At 39.9% G+C, this 20,535-nt stretch overlaps 1 protein-coding gene across 4 annotated transcripts; it reads left to right on the top strand.

Moving 5' to 3' along the window:
- The first annotated feature begins 843 nt into the window (after positions 1-843).
- Positions 844-16,530, top strand: CCNJ (cyclin J). Of its 4 annotated transcripts, none has more exons than XM_061402927.1 (6): positions 844-920; positions 1,293-1,402; positions 6,421-6,631; positions 14,105-14,404; positions 14,492-14,651; positions 15,285-16,530. In XM_061402927.1, the coding sequence occupies exons 2-6, from the start codon at positions 1,334-1,336 to the stop codon at positions 15,694-15,696; spliced, it is 1,152 nt and encodes a 383-aa protein (XP_061258911.1). In that variant the 5' UTR covers positions 844-920; positions 1,293-1,333; the 3' UTR covers positions 15,697-16,530. The 4 variants fall into 4 exon arrangements, with proteins under 4 accessions (XP_061258911.1, XP_061258910.1, XP_061258912.1 ...); XM_061402926.1 differs by lacking the exon at positions 844-920 and adding an exon at positions 1,074-1,180; XM_061402928.1 differs by lacking the exon at positions 844-920 and having other exon boundaries at positions 1,323-1,402; positions 14,525-14,651.
- Positions 16,531-20,535: the final 4,005 nt, after the last annotated feature.

A 20,535-nucleotide genomic window follows, 5' to 3' on the forward strand; every position in this document is an offset into this window, starting at 1 on the left:
CGGGTAAAGCACATATGGAGGGACTGATAAGCCTACTGAGCAGCCCCCTCAGAGATATGGGTCTGTTGTAACGTGAGATGAGGCCGAATCAATCCTTGCCGACAGGGTTTTAAACGCCAAACTGAGGCATCGGAACTTTCCTCCTCCGCCTGGGGAGCAAGCGGAGGTTCTCAGCAGGTGAGAAGCATGACCGGATTGGCCAACGGATGGATGATCCGCATTATAATTTCTCCGGCGCGCTCTTCCGACCTTTGCCCGCAGCGCAGGCCGGCTTCGCGGTAGGTGGTGTTGGGGCTCTCCGGTAAAGCGAACCGCAGGGCCAGCCGGAGATGCTGCCCGGTCCGGCTGGGGCCCCCAAGCCACTGCCAGGCGCTGCACCTGGGCCCGGCCCGGCCGCCGATTGGACGACTCCGGGTGACCCGGCTGTATCGCGAGACGAGATTGGCAGCGGCGGGTCCGCATGTGCCCCCGCGCTGGCTTTGTACGCGGAGCCGCCTGCCGGTCCTTTAACAATGGGCGGCGCGAGCGCCCTGGCGCTGGGTCGGAGCTGAGGCCGGCGCTTTGCTGCCGACTGTCCGCAGCATGAGCGGGGTCGGCGTTCCCCGCATGTCGGCGGGGCTGGGCCTGTGAGGGCCGCGGTTCCGGGTAAGGGAGGCCGCCGTGGGAACCGGCAGGCCTGGGTTGGTGGCGGGGCACTGGAGCCGCCCGGCCCGGCCTTTTGTTCGCCTTTCTGGGGCCGCGCGATCCCGTGCGCTCCTCCGGATGAGGAGGCGGGGGCTTGGGTGCGCGCTGGGCCCGGCCTGGCCGCGGGGAGGCTACGGAGGAGGAGCGCGCGCCCGATCATCTGCAGCGGGCACCCGGAGCGGGGCTGGCGTTCGTCTTCGGGCTTCTCGGCGGGAGGTTTTTACCTCAAGGGGTCTGTGAGTGCTGTCAAATCTGCGCTTCTCGGGGCTGAAGAATTCGAACCCGGGGCGCGGGGAGTCCGGGCCTCCGGTCTAGCTTTTCCGAGTACGCGCCCGGGTTCGCGCCTAGGGAACTCGGGCCCCGGTTGGTCCCCTTTTGCCTGGCACCCGGTCCGGCAGTTCATCAAACAAGCTGGCTCCTCCTGACCGGGTAGCTTGGGCCTTCCGTGAGGCGTCAGGGAGTTGGTTTGGTCGGTGCTGGTTTTCGGACGAGTCAGGTGAAGATGAACAGTCACCCTGGGTGGCCTGAGGTCACACCCCTCGGGCGGGGGGCGCGGAGGGGCGCGTGGAGGGAGCTGGCAGTGACCGCGTCTGGGGTGTGTCTTACAGACTGAAGTTGCCTCGTCTGGCCAGGCACGCCGCCGGGTCCCATGGAGCTGGAGGCGCAGTGGTGGCGGGGACAGCTGGCTGCCGACATCCATCAAGCTCTTCGGTACAAGGTAACCGCTACGCCCCGACCTTTCAGTTCGGTGCCTCAGTGCCAGTTAGTGTGAATCTCGGCTCCCTGGAAAGCCTGGTCAGGGTCTTTAACCTCTAGTTTCCAAATCAGAAAAGGCGAGTTTGCTTATTTGCTCGAGGTTAATTAACTTCTTGGCTTCTTCCCTGGGGTGTATCAGAAGAACCTGAAACTTGAATGAGGAGGTGGGTGGGGCGTGGTAGTTGAGAGAGGGAAGATGTGAAGGGACAGTCTGATGTTCTTGTTCCCAGGTGGAACATGGATTTGATATTGTATTTTGAAAGATATGTGTGCAGGCTTTTTATTGGGCAGAGCAACCCTGCTTTCTTCTATGGCTGCTGTTGCATGCAGCTGTCTGTTATGTCACATTTGTACAAAAGTAAATCCCCCAGCCTTTCCACTAACTTGCTGTGGAACTTTGGACAAGTTACTTCATTTTCTGATTCCCAATTTCCTTATCTGTAAAATGATTAATAATAGAACGTGCTCTATGGAACAACTGTGAAGATTAAAATGAGGTAATACTTCAGATGTGCTCAGAACAGTGATTGGCAGATAGTACGCACTAAGAAAGTGATAATTTTGTTATTTTCTTCCCTTGAAACCCCAAGACTTGGGGGGTGTTCACAAAACCTTAAGATAGGAGTTAGCTGCTCTTTCAGCTCATATCAAACAGGAGGAGTAGACCTAGTGTATTTAAAAGATATTGGGGGAAAAATACACCTTTCTGGCACAATGCAAAGTTTGTTTATTGTTGCTGTCATATCTGTTTAACATGTCACCTCCGAGTCTTTTATAACTTTAGTAGAAGAGAGCCCAGATCCAAAATTAACTCTAACTTGACTTAATTTCACTGTGAAATTAAATAGAACCAATGTGAAATAGAAAGAACCATTATTATGTATAGAAAATTGGAAAGAAGCAAAACAGCTGACTCTTTAATAAAAAGGCTGCTGACTGTTGGAGTTTAGAGGTCCTAGGATGACAAAGAACTTGTATCTTGATTTTTTTTTTTTTTAAAGAAAAACAGGTTAAATAGATTAGAAAACCTAATTCTGACTTAAACTATTACAATTGTACCCTTTTCTAAAGTTTGAGATTTCTAAACGCTGGTTGTTAATTCTGACATTCAAGTCTCTTAGACACACTAAATACACCTCAGCTCCCTAATTGTACCATAGAAAAGTCTCAAGTATGGAATGGTTCTCTGGAATGTTAAGAGAGTTGCAGGTTTTCCACCTTGAAAATTGTTCAAATACTTTTGATTTTTTTGTTGTTGTTGTTGTTTTTTATTTAGATAGTATCTTTCAGTTTTAAATGGTCCTGTTTTCTAAGTGTCAGTTCTTTATTTCTCTGGTATGTGGTGAAATTAATATCTGATGTTTAATGATACATATGTTTTTTAATGACATGAAACTTAAGATTTTTCATGGTGATTTCCATGGTTTTTGATTCTTATATTTTATGTGTAATTTTAATCCTGGGTGATTATCTGAATTAATTTTATTAGCTGAAGTTGGAAGTGCATTTTTTTTCCAGCAGATTTATTGATGTTTTTGTTTATTGGTCTCTGGATGCAAGGAATAAGACACAACCTGTACTAAACTTATGTACAAACTATCAGAGGACGAGCTAGAACAGGGCCTGAAAGAATGCCACTGAAAGTTGTGTTGGGCCACCTGCCGCCTGTGACTGTGGGTTGTTTTTATTTTATCTTTAAGCATTGTGTAAGCCACATTCTTGTGATTTGACACAATGGCCACACTTGGTAAAGAATTTGTTAATCAGTAAAACTTGAACCTGTGGAACTGGAGAGACCACTCTTTGTAGTACACTAAAGTCAAGGAAAATTAAAATGGACTTTTCTCACAGAGAATACATGTCAATTCCAGGCTACTAATTAGGTTATTTAGTTGGGTAGTCATATGCTTATTTATTCAACATATTTGTATGCCTACAGTGTACAAGGTGCTGTCAGCATTAAAATGGTAAAATGAGATAGACATGATCCTTGCCTTTAAGTAGTCTAATTTCATCTGAATTTAGGTCTTCCGTTGGACAGTTGCCATTTAGGCACAGTGGAAGGTGTTCTGTTTAGACCCAAGGTTTGTGGAGGAATAATTGGTGTGACCAGCATTGAATCTACTAGGGAAAAGGAAAAATTACAGCAAATGAAAATCCTCTTCAACCCCAAATGCCAGCTATACTGTTTCCATTAAATACAATCACTTTTTCCTCAACAAAGCAGCTGTCCTCTAATACCCTGTGTCTTCTCTTTCTTCTCATTGTTTGGCTATGTATACTAGTGTCTTAGGATGCTTGGGGAAGTATTTTTAGGAGCCTTTATGACAGATAGAAACGATGCTAACTTTGTGAGAAGCATCAAGACAGTATCCCACAGAGTTGTGAGTATTCCTTCTATGCCTTAATTTTCATCCTGGCTGGATAGTTAACCCATTCTGGGAACGGGATGGCATTTAGGGTGGTGAGCTAACAAGGACCTGTGATTGGAGATGGAGATGACAGATTTAGATCTTTCTGTGCTTTGGTCCTGTGGGATCCTGAGAAGCAGACAGGAATAAAAGTGTCAATTGTAGGGAATGAGGAATAGACATTAGGAAAAACTCATAAGCTGAAAGAAGCGTAGGTCATTTTCTCATGTGTGTAACTGCACTACATGGACAAAGAACTAAATCTGACAGCCGTGTGATTAGCCCATGTCCTTTACCATTTGCAATAATATAAAGAGAGTGTATTGGATACACTGGTAAAAATCTCCTAGTGGTGCCCCTCAAGTTCTTGCTTTTGTCTTCTTTTAGCCAAGTTAACATAGTTAAAGTCCACCAGTGTCTTCAGCTACGTTCCCCTGTGCATCTGGCAAAACTGTGGTTTCATTACCACAACTAGGGTAGTATTGACATTGATACAGTCAAGATCGAAAACATTTTCTGTACATTTATCACCACAAAGATCTTTCATCTTATCCTTTTATAGGCACAGCCTCTTTCCTCCCATCGTCATTCTCCCTTAACCTCTGGCAACCACTCATCTGTTCTTTATTTTTATAATTTTGTCATTGCAGGACTGTTACACAAGTGGAATTATATACTACATGATTTGGGGGGATTCATTTTACCCACTCAGAATAATTCCCTGGAGATCCATCCAGGTTTTTGACATTAAGCTCTTTTATTCCACCCTCTTGCTACTAAAAACAGTGCTGTAATCCTCCTTATATGTAGGATAAATTCCTAGACCTGGTGTTGTTAAGTTAAAGGGTATCTGCAGTCTGCATTTTCAAAACTGTATATTATCTAATTGCCCTTCAGAAGGTTATATGAGTTTTCAACCTGACAACTCAGTAATACATGAGTTTCTGTATCCACTCTTGATAACATAAGTGAAAATTAATGAAATATAAAAAAATAATTGAAAAAACTATATAGTCATCCCTCAGTATCCACGGGAATTGGTTCCAGGATCCCTGTAAATACTGAAATTTGAGGATGCTCAAGTCCCTTATGTAAAGTGTAGTAGTGTTTACATATATCACATATATCCTACACACATCCTCTTGTATGTTTTAAATCATCTCCAGATGATTTAATCATCCATGTTGCAGCATATATCAGAATTTCATTTCTTTTTAGGGCTGAATAGTGTTCCGTTGTATGTATATACTACATTTTGTTTATCAGTTCATCTGTTGGTGAACACCGGAGTTGTTTGTTTCCACTTTTTGGCTCTTGTGGATAATGCTGCTCTGAACATGGTTGTACAAATATCTGTTTGAGTCCCCACTTTAACTTCTTTTGGATATATATCTAAAGGTGAAATTTCTGGATCATGGTAATTCTGCATTCATTTTTGGGGGAATTGCAATCCTGTTGTTCACAGTGGCTACACAACTTTATATTCCTACCACTACACAAGGGTTCCAGTTACTCTACATCTTTGTCAATACTTGTTAGTTTCTATTTTCTCCATTTTCTTTTGGGGGGATTTTTTTTTACAGTAGCAATCCTAATTGGTATGAAATGGTATCTCATAATGGTTTTGATTTGCATTTTCCTGATCATTAGTGATTTTGGTCATCATTATAGGTGCTTATTGGCCATTTGTAGATCTTCTTTGGAGAAATGTTTAGTCAAGTCCTTTGCTCGTTTTTCACTCTAGGTGTTTTGCATTTTGTTGAGTTGTATGTATAAGAGTTCTTTATGATCTGGATATCAACACTTTACCAGATACATGATTTGCAAATATTTTCTCCCATTCTGTGGGTTGCTTTTTCACTCTGATGAAAGTGTCCTTTGATGCATAAAAGTTGTTTTTTGGATGAAGTCTTACCTTTTTTTTTGGCCTATGCTTTTAGGATCATATCCATGTTACTTCCTTCTATTGTAATACCTGTTGGGTTTACTGTGGCATTGTGCTGAGCTCATAAATTGAATTTAGAACCCTTTCATCTTTCTGGAAATTCTTTAATAGTATAGAAATTTTCTTATTTTTAAAAAATGAGAAACCTGATTAGAAGATACTAGTAGATCTTCAACATTCCTACAAGTATAACACAATATGTATTATACTAGAAGCATGTCCATTTATTCATTACCTTCTAACTAAAAGCTTTGAGCATCTTTAGGGGATATGTATGTATGGTTTGATTAGTATTTTGGTAATGATGTTTTTTCTGAAAACACGTGGTAGGGAAAACAGGATTCCATTATTAAAAATCTTGCTAATATACATCTATTCCATAATGTTAGAAATACCTATAACTGGTAATGTCAGATGTGGTTAAGAATAGGAGAAACGTTTAGTTCTTAATTTTAAATGCCATTCATTATCCTTCCACTCAGCTTTTTCATTTTTGTGTTTTACTCAAGAAAAGTGTTTTAGGCAATGGTAACACTAGTATATTGGGGGGAAAGTGTCATCTTTGCTTTGGGGGGATAATTCTTCTAACAGCCTGTATTAGACTAAACGTTGTTCTTGATTTAGGAGCTGAAGTTGCCTTCCTACAAAGGCCAGTCCCCTCAACTAAGTCTCAGAAGATATTTTGCTGACTTGATTGCCATTGTGAGCAATCGTTTCACACTCTGCCCTTCTGCCCGACATCTTGCTGTCTATTTGCTGGACCTGTTTATGGATCGTTATGACATCTCTATCCAGCAGCTGCATTTAGTTGCACTTTCCTGTCTGCTTCTAGCAAGTAAGTACGAGTACAATCTACATGACTGGAAAATTCTAGTTTATAATTAAATAGATTTACGTAGAACTCGGTAAAATACCACCAAATTCCTTTCATTCTAGTTTACTAGTATTGGAAAGTTTATGTTGAAAGTGCTTTTTGGCATGGCAGTTCTTAACCAGACATATTAAAAAGTGGCTCTGAAATCTTTCAAAAACATGTGTACCTGAGCCCTACATCCTGAAGATTCTGATACAGATGTCTGGGTCATTCTGGATCTACTGACTCAGAATCTGCATCATGGGACCTGGATATTTTTTAACTTCTTAAAAATTTTAAAGGTGATTCTCATGTATCTTTCCAGTTGGGAACGATTGCCTTAAAGCAGTGGTTCTCAACCAAGAGCAGTTGTGTCCCACTGGGGGATATTTGGCAATATGTGGAGACGGTTTGGGTTGTCGTTACAACCGGGGAGGAAGCTAAACATCTGCAGTGCACAGGGCAGCCCACACAACAAAGAATGATCTAGCCAAAATGTCAGTGGAGCTTCGGTTGAAAAACTCTGATAGGTATCATAGTCTTGTGTTGTTAGAATACCTTCTGCTGACTAAGTGGTGATTTAGATTAATGAACGGAAGGTTCACATGCAGTAGCTACACATGTGAAAACACTTGCTCTTACAGTAGGCAGAACTGCATAGTAAGGGTAGGGGAGAATCTGTTAACGGGCCTTCTGGTGCCTCTTTCTCCTAACATCTTCCTGTGACATATTTCATTGTTTGTTAGTATCTTGACTGAAGAGAAAGAGGGTGAGTAAAAGCATTGAAACTGAAGTTTTCTTCTCTTAGTATTCTGAAAAGATGGTATTTGTTACTGAAGTTGAATCCATTATGTAGTGTTTTTTGTTTTTAATTATTCATGTCATTACAGTGGAAACTTAAGTCCCACTTAAAGTGACATGTAGAAATACCGACTGCCTTCACCTCTAACTCCCACTTGAGGATTTAGGATCCAGTGTGACTGCTATCTAAGAAACATTCCTTCTCTACCCTACCACCAGAATTCTTTCTAAAACACCTTTGCATTTGACTGCAAATAAACCTAAAACCAAATTCAGGCCTGTGTGGTATCATTTATGATACTAGTCTTTTCTGCTTTTCTTTTCCTGTCCTTATTTTTTCTCTGATGACTTCAGCTCCCTATTTTATCTCCTGGAAGGTCTTTTTGTAAACTATTTCAAATCTTTTGTGGACCAGGTTGAATATATATAAATACAGCCCAGTGATGACTTTCCACTACCTGTAGGTTAAGGTAGAAACTCCTTAATGTAACATTCAGAACCGTTCATCTGGACCCAGCCATCGTACTAGACTTTTCTTTCAACTCTGTCCCCATGTAACTTGAGTCAAATTCTTACCAGAATGATATATTTCCTGAGTATCTTTCTCCTTTAATCTGTTGTCCTCTAAGATCTATTCATATCACCTGCTCCTCTTGCCACCATCCAGAAAGCCAGAGGTAATGTTTGTACATTTATTAACCTTTAATTTAACCTTTAATTAAGGTTTTATCCTCATAAGCAGTCATGTGTACAGTTCTGTGTTTCATCACTATGATGATTTGTGATTTAGTAGTTTGCATAGGGTTGGAAAAACCCGTACTTGGCATACCAAAAATGTGTGAGAATCTACATGGAATGGCTTCCCAATATCCTGTACAATATTAGTTTATTATAGGATCAGTTATAGTTGAGAGACACAGGAAATCAAACATGCAAGTTAGGTTATTTTAAAATCTTGGGATCAGTAATGGAAAATTTTTTGCCTGCTGTGGCCATCACTGTCCTTCAATCACTACCAAGCCCTACCTGGTCTGTGCCTATGGATTGTGAAATTATGAATGATGGATAGTCAGTTCATGGACTGACTTATATTTGTGACTAAAATTTACTAGTACCTTACAAAATGACTTGGGGATTATAAACTAGATATTTATAAACTACATATTACTATCAGAGTTCACCAGGGTCTCTAGTTGAATAATCTAATAAGAACTCTGGCCACCATGCAGAGCTTGGCATTGGTACCAGGTTTCTGCAGTTTCTACAATTTGGGGAAAGGATCTTCTATTTATGCACCACCTTAGGTTGATTGGAATGGTATTTTCAGTTCTTTCTAAATTTTCTGTAACTGTCAGTTTAAGGTCGTGATCAGTTTATTTTACTGAAGATTATTTGACTTAATCTGTGGTACTATATAGTTACTTTTGACTCATTTTCTAGGAACTAGGCTCTAGGATTTGTGTTTACTAAGTTCAGATGAGAATTGTTTACTACCTATTTCTAAAAGAGTCAGATACCTCCTCCCTTTGTTTGACTGACCCCACCCTATTGTCTCTGAGAGAGAATTGCTTTTACATTGTTGTTCTTCCACTGGAGAGTGGGAAACTGTGAGATAGGTGCCCCTCAGGGTGTCAGCTCCTCCCAAGTAGTCACTGGTCAAACGGAGGTCAAGCTGTCAGCTCTTCAATGGGGTAAGGAATCAAAGAGGCTGGCCCTTAGTAGCCCACTGAAATCTCTTCTTCCAGTTAGTGAAGTCTAACTTTACTCCAACAGAAATGCTTAGGATGCTTATATATGACGTATGTTTTAAATTTGTGGAGTTCTTTCTACTGTTTCTGACATTCTTATACTATATCTTTTTATATTTGAATTCCAGTGTCAAGTCTCCAGTTAGTTATCATAAACTTTACTCAAACGTTGCTTCTCTTGTCTCAGAATGATTAGACTCTGAATGTCCCCCACCCCCAGCTGCTCCCTGCTTTGGGATGGGCAGCCTGTTGTATAAAAGTGAAGAACAACTTACAGCTGACAGGACTCGGCGACAGCTGTATTTTAGTTATTAAATAGGTTGGAAGGCTGTGGTAGTTTGGTTAAAAATGGAGCACAGCTTGTACGTTTCAGGTACTAATGCATATCCAGCTGCTTGGATGTACACTATTAGAGGTAGGAAGAAAGGGCCTACAAGCTGGAGAGTGGGATGTAGTATTTTTACAGCAGGGATTATGGGAAATCTATCAGATCAGATCAGTCGCTCAGTCATGTTCAACTCTTGCAACCCCACGAATTGCAGCATGCCAGGCCTCCGTATCCATCACCAACTCCTGGAGTTCACTGAGACTCACGTCCATCGAGTCAGTGATGCCATCCAGCCATCTCATCCTCTGTTGTCCCCTTCTCCTCCTGCCCCCAATCCCTCCCAGCATCAGAGTCTTTTCCAATGAGTCAACCCTTCGCATGAGGTGGCCAAAGTACTGGAGTTTCAGCTTTAGCATCATTCCTTCCAGAGAAATCCCAGGGCTGATCTCCTTCAGAATGGACTGGTTGGATCTCCTTGCAGTCCAAGGGACTCTCAAGAGTCTTCTCCAACACCACCGTTCAAAAGCATCAATTCTTTGGCGCTCAGCCTTCTTCACAGTCCAACTCTCACATCCATACATGACCACAGGAAAAACCATAGCCTTGACTAGACGAACCTTTGTTGGCAAAGTAATGTCTCTGCTTTTGAATATGCTATCTAGGTTGGTCATAACTTTCCTTCCAAGGAGTAAGCGTCTTTTAATTTCATGGCTGCAGTCACCATCTGCAGTGATTTTGGAGCCCAGAAAAATAAAGTCTGACACTGTTTCCACTGTTTCCCCATCTATTTCCCATGAAGTGATGGGACCGGATGCCACGATCTTCATTTTCTGAATGTTGAGCTTTAAGCCAACTTCCAGAAAAGACTGATTTGTCCTGAGAAGTTCTTAAGCTCTTAACTCCTTGACACGTAATACCCTGGTTCCCTTGGCTTCTGTGATCAGTACTGAACTTGTAGAGAGCATGGAAGTGGTCTTAAACATGAGACTTTTGATAATCTGCTCAAGGTATTGTGTGTGCTTAGTTGCTCAGTCATGTCCAACTCTTTGTGAGCCCATGGACTGCAGCATGCCAGGCTCCTCTGTCCATGGGGGTTCTCCAGGAAAGAATACTGGAGTGGGTTTCCATGCCCTCCTCTAGGGGATCTTCCCAACCCAGGGATCAAACCCAGGTCTTCTGCATTGCAGGTGGATTCTTTACCATCTGAGCCACCAGGAAGCCTGTTCAAGGTTTTGTGTAACTAAGAAAAGATCTTAAAGTCAAGACGAAGTCAAAAGAGAGATTATAGGCTTTTAATAGCAAAGATTTGTGACAAGTGCTTGTTTCTTCTTGCTCACCAGTACTGGGTTGACACAGCTTTTTACTATTTGATAGGTGAAAAACTGTATGTCACAGTTGATTCTATTTATATATCGATTTTTAGTGAGAATAGAACCTTTTTTTTTCCCTCCTCTATGAATTCTGTCTTCTGGTTCCTTATCCATTTTTTTTCTTATTAGACTGGTAGTCTTATAAATTTGTGAGAATTCCTAGTAAATATTAAGGATGACTTTTTTCTCCTTAGTAATAAAAGACAAAATGTGGGTTGGCAGAGATCACAGTGACATCTATCTGATCCATGCCCTACTGCCACATACCTGCCATTCCCTCCTGACTTTGAATATGTGCTGGTTTCCATGGCAGATCTGAGCATTTCCTATAAAGGAAAGACAACCTGATGTTTTGTTTCTGGGGCTCCTGATTCTTTATTTTCTGGGAAGCAGATGTGAATTTCCTGTGCCCTTATTTCCTGTTTGGGACCTTTATCAATATAATCACATGGCTTCTGGTATTTCCTTTCAATTGAAGAAAACTGATCTTTGTGATCTGTATGTGGTATTATGGATAAGTAGATTTAAAATAGTCATGCACATAGCATTCAGCACGATAAAAACTGTATATGAATGCAGGTACTCGTGACATTGTGTCACATTTTGAATTCCTTTAACATCCATGTATCTGAGTATATTACTATATATAATGAAAAGTTTCCCCAAAAAACTAAACCTCAATTTAAATATCAAGTATGGTTATTTATGCAGTATGCAGGTTATTTTTAACTTTGCAAATCAAGATGCAAAGACCTTCATACTTTTAATAGCCAAGTACTTTATAAATATGGAAACCCCATGGATCCTTAATAATATAGAAGCCTGTCTATTCTAGGAGTCCTCATGTAGCTTTGGTCTGGAAGCAGATTTGGGAATTCAAGCATAAATCTTCCATTTTTGGTTTGACTCAACTTAATTGACCTTAAATGAATTGGCCAGCCTTGCTAACTTGGTTTCTTGAGCTGTGAAATTGGTCGTATACAATTTTGTTTTCTGTGTTGAAAGGTTCAAGGAGATAATATGAAACATTTTCTTGATCCTTGAATTAAACAGTGAATTGTGGTATATTAATTTCTCAAAGGAGCTTTAAACTCATTAACTTTTACAGCATTCTTTTGAAGTTCAATGCCAGTATTGCTGCTGCTACACAAATAGAGTACTTTGAAAGCCTTAATGATTCATCCAGAGGGATTGAACTAAATTCCTAAGTCATTCTCCTTCTGAAGAATTCCACTCTGTTATACAGAAAACAGTGGGTTCCACTCCTATATTTATGCAGTGATCATACTGGATGACTGTCATTAAGACCACTGTAGTGCTTTCAGGTCTGCTAATAAATGCCATTGGCAAAACTTGGGAAATTCATCTTTATGTGATTTGAACTGGGAAGCATTATCTAGATTATTGAAAAGTCTGAATTATGTAAGTTTTTTGGATTAACTCATACTTGCAGCAATATTAGGAGAAGGAAATGGCAACCCACTCCAGTATTCTTGCCTGGAGAATCCCAGGGATGGGGGAGCCTGATGGGCTGCCGTCTATGGAGTCGCACAGAGTCGGACACAACTGAAGCAACTTAGCAGCAGCAGCAGCAGCAATATTAAGAGTGGTTTAAATCTAACAAAGTTCAAAATTTCTGGAGTGGGAGTGAAATTTTAAACTCTTTGGACCTAGACTCTTAAAGTCATGAGCTTAGAGTTCCTGGCATAGGAGACAAACCTTCTACCCTAGTTCCCCCTCCCTAAGCCAAGACCAGGGTAGTTAGCAGTGTTTTTTCCCACCCCCTAAGGCTGGAGGACTTGAACAGACCTCTCTGACTCCAGTATACTGAGCATCTGGGCTGAGTGGTTCTGGCCACTACCATTTGTTGTCAGAACTTCAATGTATGGTTCTGAAAGAGAACCATTCCCAGTTTTAACAGGGAAACTGGTTTGATTTCTTCTGGTTTGGCAGTCTTTCTGGTCTTCTCCAAAAAATGTTTTTAAATGGATAAAATAAAATTGTAAGATTTCCAAAGTAAACAAATATATTGAAATAAATATCAAAATAGTAAAACAAAAATTTTATGTAGTAATATATAACATTCTAACAGCTATAATTATGAACAAGTGTAAAAACTATTGTGAGAAATTATAATAATTGCAGTATAATATGATGATTTTATACCTTACTATGAAAAAGAACATAAGGCTAGGAGGTGGAAGCCTTTAGTTTTAATTTCCCTTCTTCTTTGGACAGTCATGGAACAAAGACCCAACGAAACTTGAAGATAATTCTTTTGGTTCTATTGCTGCATTTGAAGAATCATAATAGTACTTGATACTTGAACTTTTCTCCAGCCATGACTTTTAGAAATACCTAAAATGAATAATTTATATATAGTAAAATACTTGAGGGAAATTAAAGTGCAAGATGATATGTAATCAGTAGAAAAATCATTCAGGGCTAGAGGGGGCATTCTGTTCCTCAGCTGTACATATGGATGAGTTTCATGAGAAGAAGTTAATGCCTTCAGATAACCAGGTTCAATATTTATGCCTGTTCTGCCTTGAGTAAGGGGATATAAAAGTGGTATAAAGTATCTTCCACTTTTTTAAATAACAGACTTGGCTAGATTTTTGGTTTAATTCAGAAGAGGAGGATTAGGGGTTTTTTGTATAGTGGTAATGTTTGTGTTAGATGTTCACCTGTTTTTTTACTTTATTTATATCTCTCTGAGATTTTGCTGAAAATATGCTGAGATGAAACTCTTGAAGCTTAGCTGTTTTTTATTTCAGATAATTTTATGACATTAAATACTTGAAACTTTGTCCTAAAATAGTTTTTTTTTACCAACTATCACCTGCCCTCATAAAGAAATTTCCTGAAAAGATTCAGCTGTTGAGATGAAAGTTATTTTTTCAGTGGCACATAGAACTGTTTTCCTTACACAATAGGACATAGATCAAAATGTTTATACATTCCTTTTTTTTTTTTTTTTTTAGGAGAGGGTAAAGGGTGTGGAACAGAGACACTGGGAGAGAAAACATGCAGATTTGAGAACCATAGAGTTCTGGCACAGTTGTATCTACCCAGAGTAGGGAGAAAATGTCTTTGGATCTAAATCTTTGCACTAACATAGCAGATCCCATTTAAGTGACTAGACTTAACTTTAATCATTTGGCCTAATATTTTCTTTCTCTTGCTTTTATTTCCCTTTGCATATAAGGTAAATTTGAAGAAAAAGAAGATAGTGTGCCTAAGCTGGAGCAGCTCAACAGCCTGGGTTGTATGACTAATATGAATCTAGTATTAACAAAACAAAATTTGCTACATATGGAACTATTATTATTAGAAACCTTTCAGTGGAACCTTTGCCTTCCAACAGCTGCCCATTTCATTGAGTATTATCTCTCTGAAGCAGTACATGAAACAGATCTTCATGATGGCTGGCCAATGATTTGCTTGGAAAAAACTAAACTCTACATGGCCAAGTATGCAGATTACTTCCTGGAAGTATCCTTGCAAGGTGAGTTGTTGCAGATGCCAGTGAGTGACGTGTGAGCTTGTGACTTGTGTGTTCTGTTGCTTAAGTTCATTTTTGATGTCTCCACAGATTATGCCTTTCTAAATTATGCACCTTCTTTAGTAGCTGCAGCATGTGTGGCTTCTTCAAGGATTATACTTCGTCTCTCTCCAACGTGGCCTACAAGACTGCATCGTCTTACTGCTTACTCCTGGGATTTCTTAGTGCAGTGCATTGAACGGCTATTGATGTAAGCCTCTCTGTTCTTTTGTTTGTAATTTCTTATTAACATTCTTCATGTAAAAGGGGCCTTGGAAACAAGTTCTCAGAGGCCGAGAGCTTTTAGGATACTTGCTCTGACACGTTCCTGCTGCCATAAGCAAGCCCCTGGTGAGCAGTACTCAGTGGAGTACTGAGTGAAAGGGGAGTTTCTTTGGCTGTTATCCAGGTAGAGGCTGTCATTGCTAGTATGATTCTGGGTACATAATAAGGAAAGGAGCTGCTCTTGTGTGCGTCCACAACTGTGAGATCATCCAGGTAAATCTTGCTCCAGTCCCCATTTCCACATCTTTGGGGATATCCTGGTGGCCTCAAAATTCAAAGAGGCAGTCATATTTAAGTGCTCATTGTGAACATAGCTGCCAAGCTGAAAAGAGCCCTCAAAGCCACTAGCAGCCAGTCCTCAAGGGTTATACCAAGGGAAGGAGCTTTCAGAAGGCTAAGGGTGAGTTCTGTTGTTGAAATTATGGTTGCACAGACTGCTACCTGGGCAGTGGGGCAGTCCAAGGAGCCAATTGTTAAGGAGTTGGGGGTGTGTGTGACTTTCTAGCAGATTTTTCTCAAGTAACATTATTAACAAGATTCCTTTCTGTCTGTGTTGCAGCGCTCATGATAATGATGTGAAAGAAGCAAACAAACAGAGAGGACAGGCAGGACCTCAGCCAGCACAGCTAAGTGTGTTCCAGGCAGCCTCCCAGCCCTCTCGGGCAGTTCACTTTCAGCAGCCTCAGTATCTCCATCAGACTCACCAGACCTCACTGCAGTATCGCCATCCTGTATCGGAACAACCAAGCTGTCAGCAGATTGTATCTACTACACACACCTCATCTTACACACTACCAACATGTCCTGCTGGCTTCCAAACTAGCGTTCAGGGCCTTGGGCATGTGCCAGCTGGTGTTGGGATGTCACTGGCAATACCGGTAGAAGTTAAACCCTGTCTGAATGTTTCTTACAACCGGAGTTACCAGATAAATGAACATTACCCTTGCATTACTCAATGCTTTGAAAGGTGATTTTATGTGAAGGTAAGACCTGACCCAGACTGTTTATGACTTGAAGCTCTGGGGCAAGCTTTTTGTAAAACTTCTCTTCAAAAGGAAAGGGATCCAAATTTCATCAGAACTCTTCAGATACCAGCACCAGGAAGACTGATTATCCCTTCCAACACACCGTGAATATCTGGGAGGACTAAGGTAACACTGCAAACACTTTAACAGTGTATATGTCAAAACCTGTTACAACAAATTTCTATATGACACATTTTAAAGCCCCAAGTGATGGTCCAAATATTTCAAAAATATTCAACCCAACAGAAAATTTGGACAGACTCCAAATTTGCTGTTTCAAGATTTGACCTGTGGTGGCTCTGGGCCTAATGTTGGCTTATATGTCAGAGATTAATGTTTATCTGTGGACTTGCCAAACATTCTTTTTATGAAGGAAAGTTACAGTATTAATTTTTGAAGAGATCCTGTTTTAAGTCTCCAGTTTTGATTTATATTTTTGATCTGCATCTGCAAATGAACTTCTGACTAAGTTTCAACTCATGAATTTCTTTGCTATACCAGTCAGTGTGGTTAAAAAAAATTTTTTTTAGATATTCTAAATAACCCCTTATCACAGATAGTATAGGTATCTGGATTTATGTACTAAAATTAAGATTGGAGTAGATTTCTTAAAATCATGGTCATACGTTTTTCTTATTTTTCCCCTGTGGTCAACCTCAAGTCTTTAGAATTAAACACATTTAACTCAGGGAATTTGTACTACTTGGAAACACTTAACTGTAATGCAACATGCTTTGGGAATGTTATAGTATGACTACCTTAATAACATAGGTTAGTAGACTCCTGCTAGAGTGTGTTTTCAAATGAGAACATAATTGTAGCTTAGAATGAATGAAGTGGTGGTTCCTGTCATTCATAATACACATACAAGTTTTGCATTTCTCAGTGCAATCAATGATTTATACTCAGATTTGATATTATTCTAAAAAAGTTTTTTCAAGGGAAGGTGTAACTGTAAAATGTCAGTACTAGAATAAAGTCCCGTAAGTTTGTTTTGAGGTGGAATGTGGCCAGGGTAGTTCTCAGGTTGTGCTAGAGCAGCACTTTGTTACATGGAAGACAGGTTTTATAAGCAGCCTTTGAATCCAGCTAGTCAAGTGTAACGGAGAAGGCAATGGCAACCCACTCCAGTGTTCTTGCCTGGAGAATCCCAGGGACGGGGAGCCTGGTGGGCTGCCGTCTATGGGGTCGCAGAGTCGGACATGAATGAAGCGACTTAGCAGCAGCAGCAGTTAGGTGTAAGTAGGCAAAGGTGACTTTCATTGGACTGGCCCCAGAACTGCCCTGGGACATTTCACTATATTGGTAATGAGTGAAAACAGCAATAGGTCATTACAGCAAGGGCAATTTGGGGGTAAAGAGTTTGGAGGAAATAAACTGCAAAAAGTAAAAAGAAAAAAAAAAAACATTGTAATAACTGAAACTATATACATTGTGCTCTTATCTGTGGGAGAAGAGATTTGGTGGAGGGAAGCTTTCTGATAGAAAAATTAGTAAAGTGTGTCATTTTGTTTGTGTGGTTTTTTTTTTAAAGATAGCACTTGAATAGAAGGGAAACTGCATGGCAGGTATGTGACTGCCGTAATATGCATTGAAGACAAGCTTATTATAAAGATGTTATGGGTATGCAGCAGGAGTCTCAATAATCAAGCCAATGGCTTTTGTTAGGAAGGGAAGGGACTCATCACAGCAATGGATTGATCCAGATGGCTCCAGTAGGTGGATGTGGGTGGGTGGGTTCTGTCAGTGTGAGTTCTTACAGAATATCCTTTCCTTAAATGAAAGGTAACTTTTATCATTAGAGTACATAGGGCATGACATGGATTTATTAGTCTGGTAGATAAAATGAAAAACTACTCAGGTAAGAACACTCACTCGTGGCAGATTTTTCAAGCATGAAAATTGTTTTCTGAAAGTATCATCACTTTTCTCTTTACAGAAGGCTGCTTATTGGATTTTAGTAGTCCTTACCTCAAGAGAACTTGAATTATCTGGGGGAAAGTGGGTTCAAAAGAGAATATATCATTCACATTCAGAACCTAGCAACCTGGAGTCCAATTTTCAGTATTTTAACTACCTCAATAATACTATGAATGTAAGATATTGGGATAGAGATCCCAACTTGAAACAACAACTGGTGCCTATGGTAATTTAAATGTCTTGTCAAATGCTTTTACTGATTGGTTTAAATGTCATTCTTGTTATAGAAGAATATGCCTTTTTAAAAAGCCTGTAACACTTTCCCAGTTTATATTTTAAAAAGCTAAAGAACACTGGACTAATTTGGGTTGCGGGGGGGAGAGTAAAATAAATAATTGGTTACTATTGCTGCATACCCAGGGTAGGGTGGGATGGGGTGGTTGGAGAAACCAGTACTATTTTTAAAACATTAGGTTTCAGTATAAATACAACTCACAACTGCTAGCTTTGGGGGGCTATGGGTGGGGGGCGTTGTGTGGGTTTTGTTTTGTTTAATTTATTAATTAGTCTTTAAAGCAGGTTTTTTGTTTTTTGAGATTACCGGACCATCATTAAATGTGTACTGTGAAGAAATTAATGATATGTATAAGGGGCTTTACCAAAGTCCACTAAATAAACACTACTCAAATATAGACTGCAAACCAAAATGTATCTGTTATGACATTAATTGCAAATAGCAAGTATGGTGCTAAAGTCCACACCAATGGAATTAGATGAGTGCTATGCACTTAATTTTAAAATAAAACTAGTTTTCGTTAAAGTGGTTTTGGTGTTTTGTTTTAAATATAAATTTGTATATTTGCAGCTTCATTAAATCATGTCATCATGTAAGTCAGACTTGGAATCATAATTACACTTAAGAAGTAAAAAGCTGTCCCAATGGAGAATATCACCATAGTGGTGGGAAACATTTGTCCATTCTTTATGTATTCCATACGGCGGAGACCAGAGCCCACAGAAGTGTATTTGATACTACCTTTCTGGCCTTTTGAACTTAAAGTAGTTGTTAGTATGTTAGAATTGCAGTGTATAATTTGCAAAACAATAATGCAAGCTGCAGAAAATTTGAAGTCTGATTTCAAAAGTAGGAACGTGTAAAATGGCCAAAGGTGTGAGAAGGCACGGGGTTGACAGTGAGTGAGAATGGTCTGTTCAGTTAAGTATCATTCCTACTTAATTCAACTTAAAATTTAACATAAAATTTGTTTTGATGAGTAAAATTTTTAGCAGAGTTAGGAATTCACATCCCTCTAGAGTATTTCTTTAATTTGTTCTATGTAATGTCACTTATTCTGGCACAGTGGCACGGTTTAGCAACAGTCAGTATACATTGTTTGTTTTCACATTGTTAATACACACACACATTGTTTTTAAGGCTGAATTTAAATGCAACAAGCATTGCAAATCGGGGCAGGTAGCTTTGCATTGAGGTGATTCTGAGTCCCATATGATAAGTTTATATTCATCAATAACTCAGCTTATTAAGCCCATAGTGATAGACTTATCTCCCTAGCCTCAAGCAGCTTACATTTAGCTTGCCACTTGAAGAATTAGAATGGTTTATCGTCCACAACTCAGTTTAAAATTATCTTGGTTAAAGGATCACTCATCTTGATTTTTAAAATCTCTTATATTAGGGGAAAAAAATAGTTAAAAGCATCAAAACCAGGCTCCTGCTTCCTATGAGAAGGATACCTTCTACCCTATTCCTAACCCCACCACCCCTTTTTTAATTAAAAATTTTTATGACTCTTTAAGAGCAGTTTTGCATTCACAGCAAAATTGAGAAGATAGAGAATTTCTTCCTGCCCCTACACATGCACAGTCTCCCCCATTATCAACATCCCCCCTAGAATGGTGTGTTTGTTACAAGTGATGAACCTACACTGAGACATAGTCACCCATTATGAACATTTTGGTTTACTCTGGGTGGTGCACATTTCTACTGTCACCACTGTAAATTTATGAAGGTGCAATGGCACACAGTTACAAATGTGTAACAGCATCTATTCCACCATGTAGTCTCACTACTCAAGTCTGCTCCACCCACTGGTTCTTCCTCATGCAATCCCCACCCCTTCCCTACCCCTAGGTAACCACTGATTTTTTTCTTGTTCCATACTTTGCATTTTCTAGAATGTCATAGTTGGGGTCATACAGTATGTGGCCTTTTCTTTCACTTAGTAATTATGTATTTAAGTTTCCTTCATGCCTTTTCATAGCTTGATAGTTCATTTTAGTGTTGAATAATATTCCACTGTCTGGGTGGATCACAGTTATTTATCCACTCACTTAAAAGGACATTGGGGTTGCTTCCAAGTTCAGAAATTATGAACAAAGCTGCTATATACATCCATGTGCAGGTTTTACTATAGACATAAGTTTTCAGCTCCAAGGCATGAAACTGCTGAATCTTAGGATACGAGTGTGTCTAGTTTGTAAGAAACTACCAAACTGTCTTCCAAAGTGCTCTAGCATTTTGTGTTCCCACCAGCAATGAATGACTTCTGCTCCACATCCTTGCCAGCATTTGGTGTTGTCAATGCTCCAAATTTTAGTCATTCTAATAGGTGGGGGTTAATTTGCATTTCCCTGATGACAATTGATGTGGGACATCATTTCATGTGCTTATCTGACAACTGTATAATCTTTAATGAAGTATCTGTTAAGGTCTTTAGCCCATCTTTAAGTCAGATTGTTTACTGTATATTTTGGGGAATAGTCCTTTATTAGATGTATTTTGCAAATATTTTCTCCCAGTCTGTGGCTTGTCTTCGTAATCTCATGACATTGTTTTTTGCAGAG

This window comes from Bos javanicus, chromosome 26 (assembly GCF_032452875.1).
Source record: "Bos javanicus breed banteng chromosome 26, ARS-OSU_banteng_1.0, whole genome shotgun sequence".
Lineage (NCBI taxonomy): Eukaryota > Metazoa > Chordata > Mammalia > Artiodactyla > Bovidae > Bos > Bos javanicus.

Coding starts and splice junctions, on each gene's coding strand:
- CCNJ (XM_061402927.1), top strand. CDS start 1,334: ATGGAGCTGGAGGCGCAGTGGTGGCGGGGACAGCTGGCTGCCGACATC. Junction 1,403..6,420: donor ATCAAGCTCTTCGGTACAAG/GTAACCGCTACG, acceptor TTCTTGATTTAG/GAGCTGAAGTTGCCTTCCTA. Junction 14,405..14,491: donor CCTGGAAGTATCCTTGCAAG/GTGAGTTGTTGC, acceptor ATGTCTCCACAG/ATTATGCCTTTCTAAATTAT.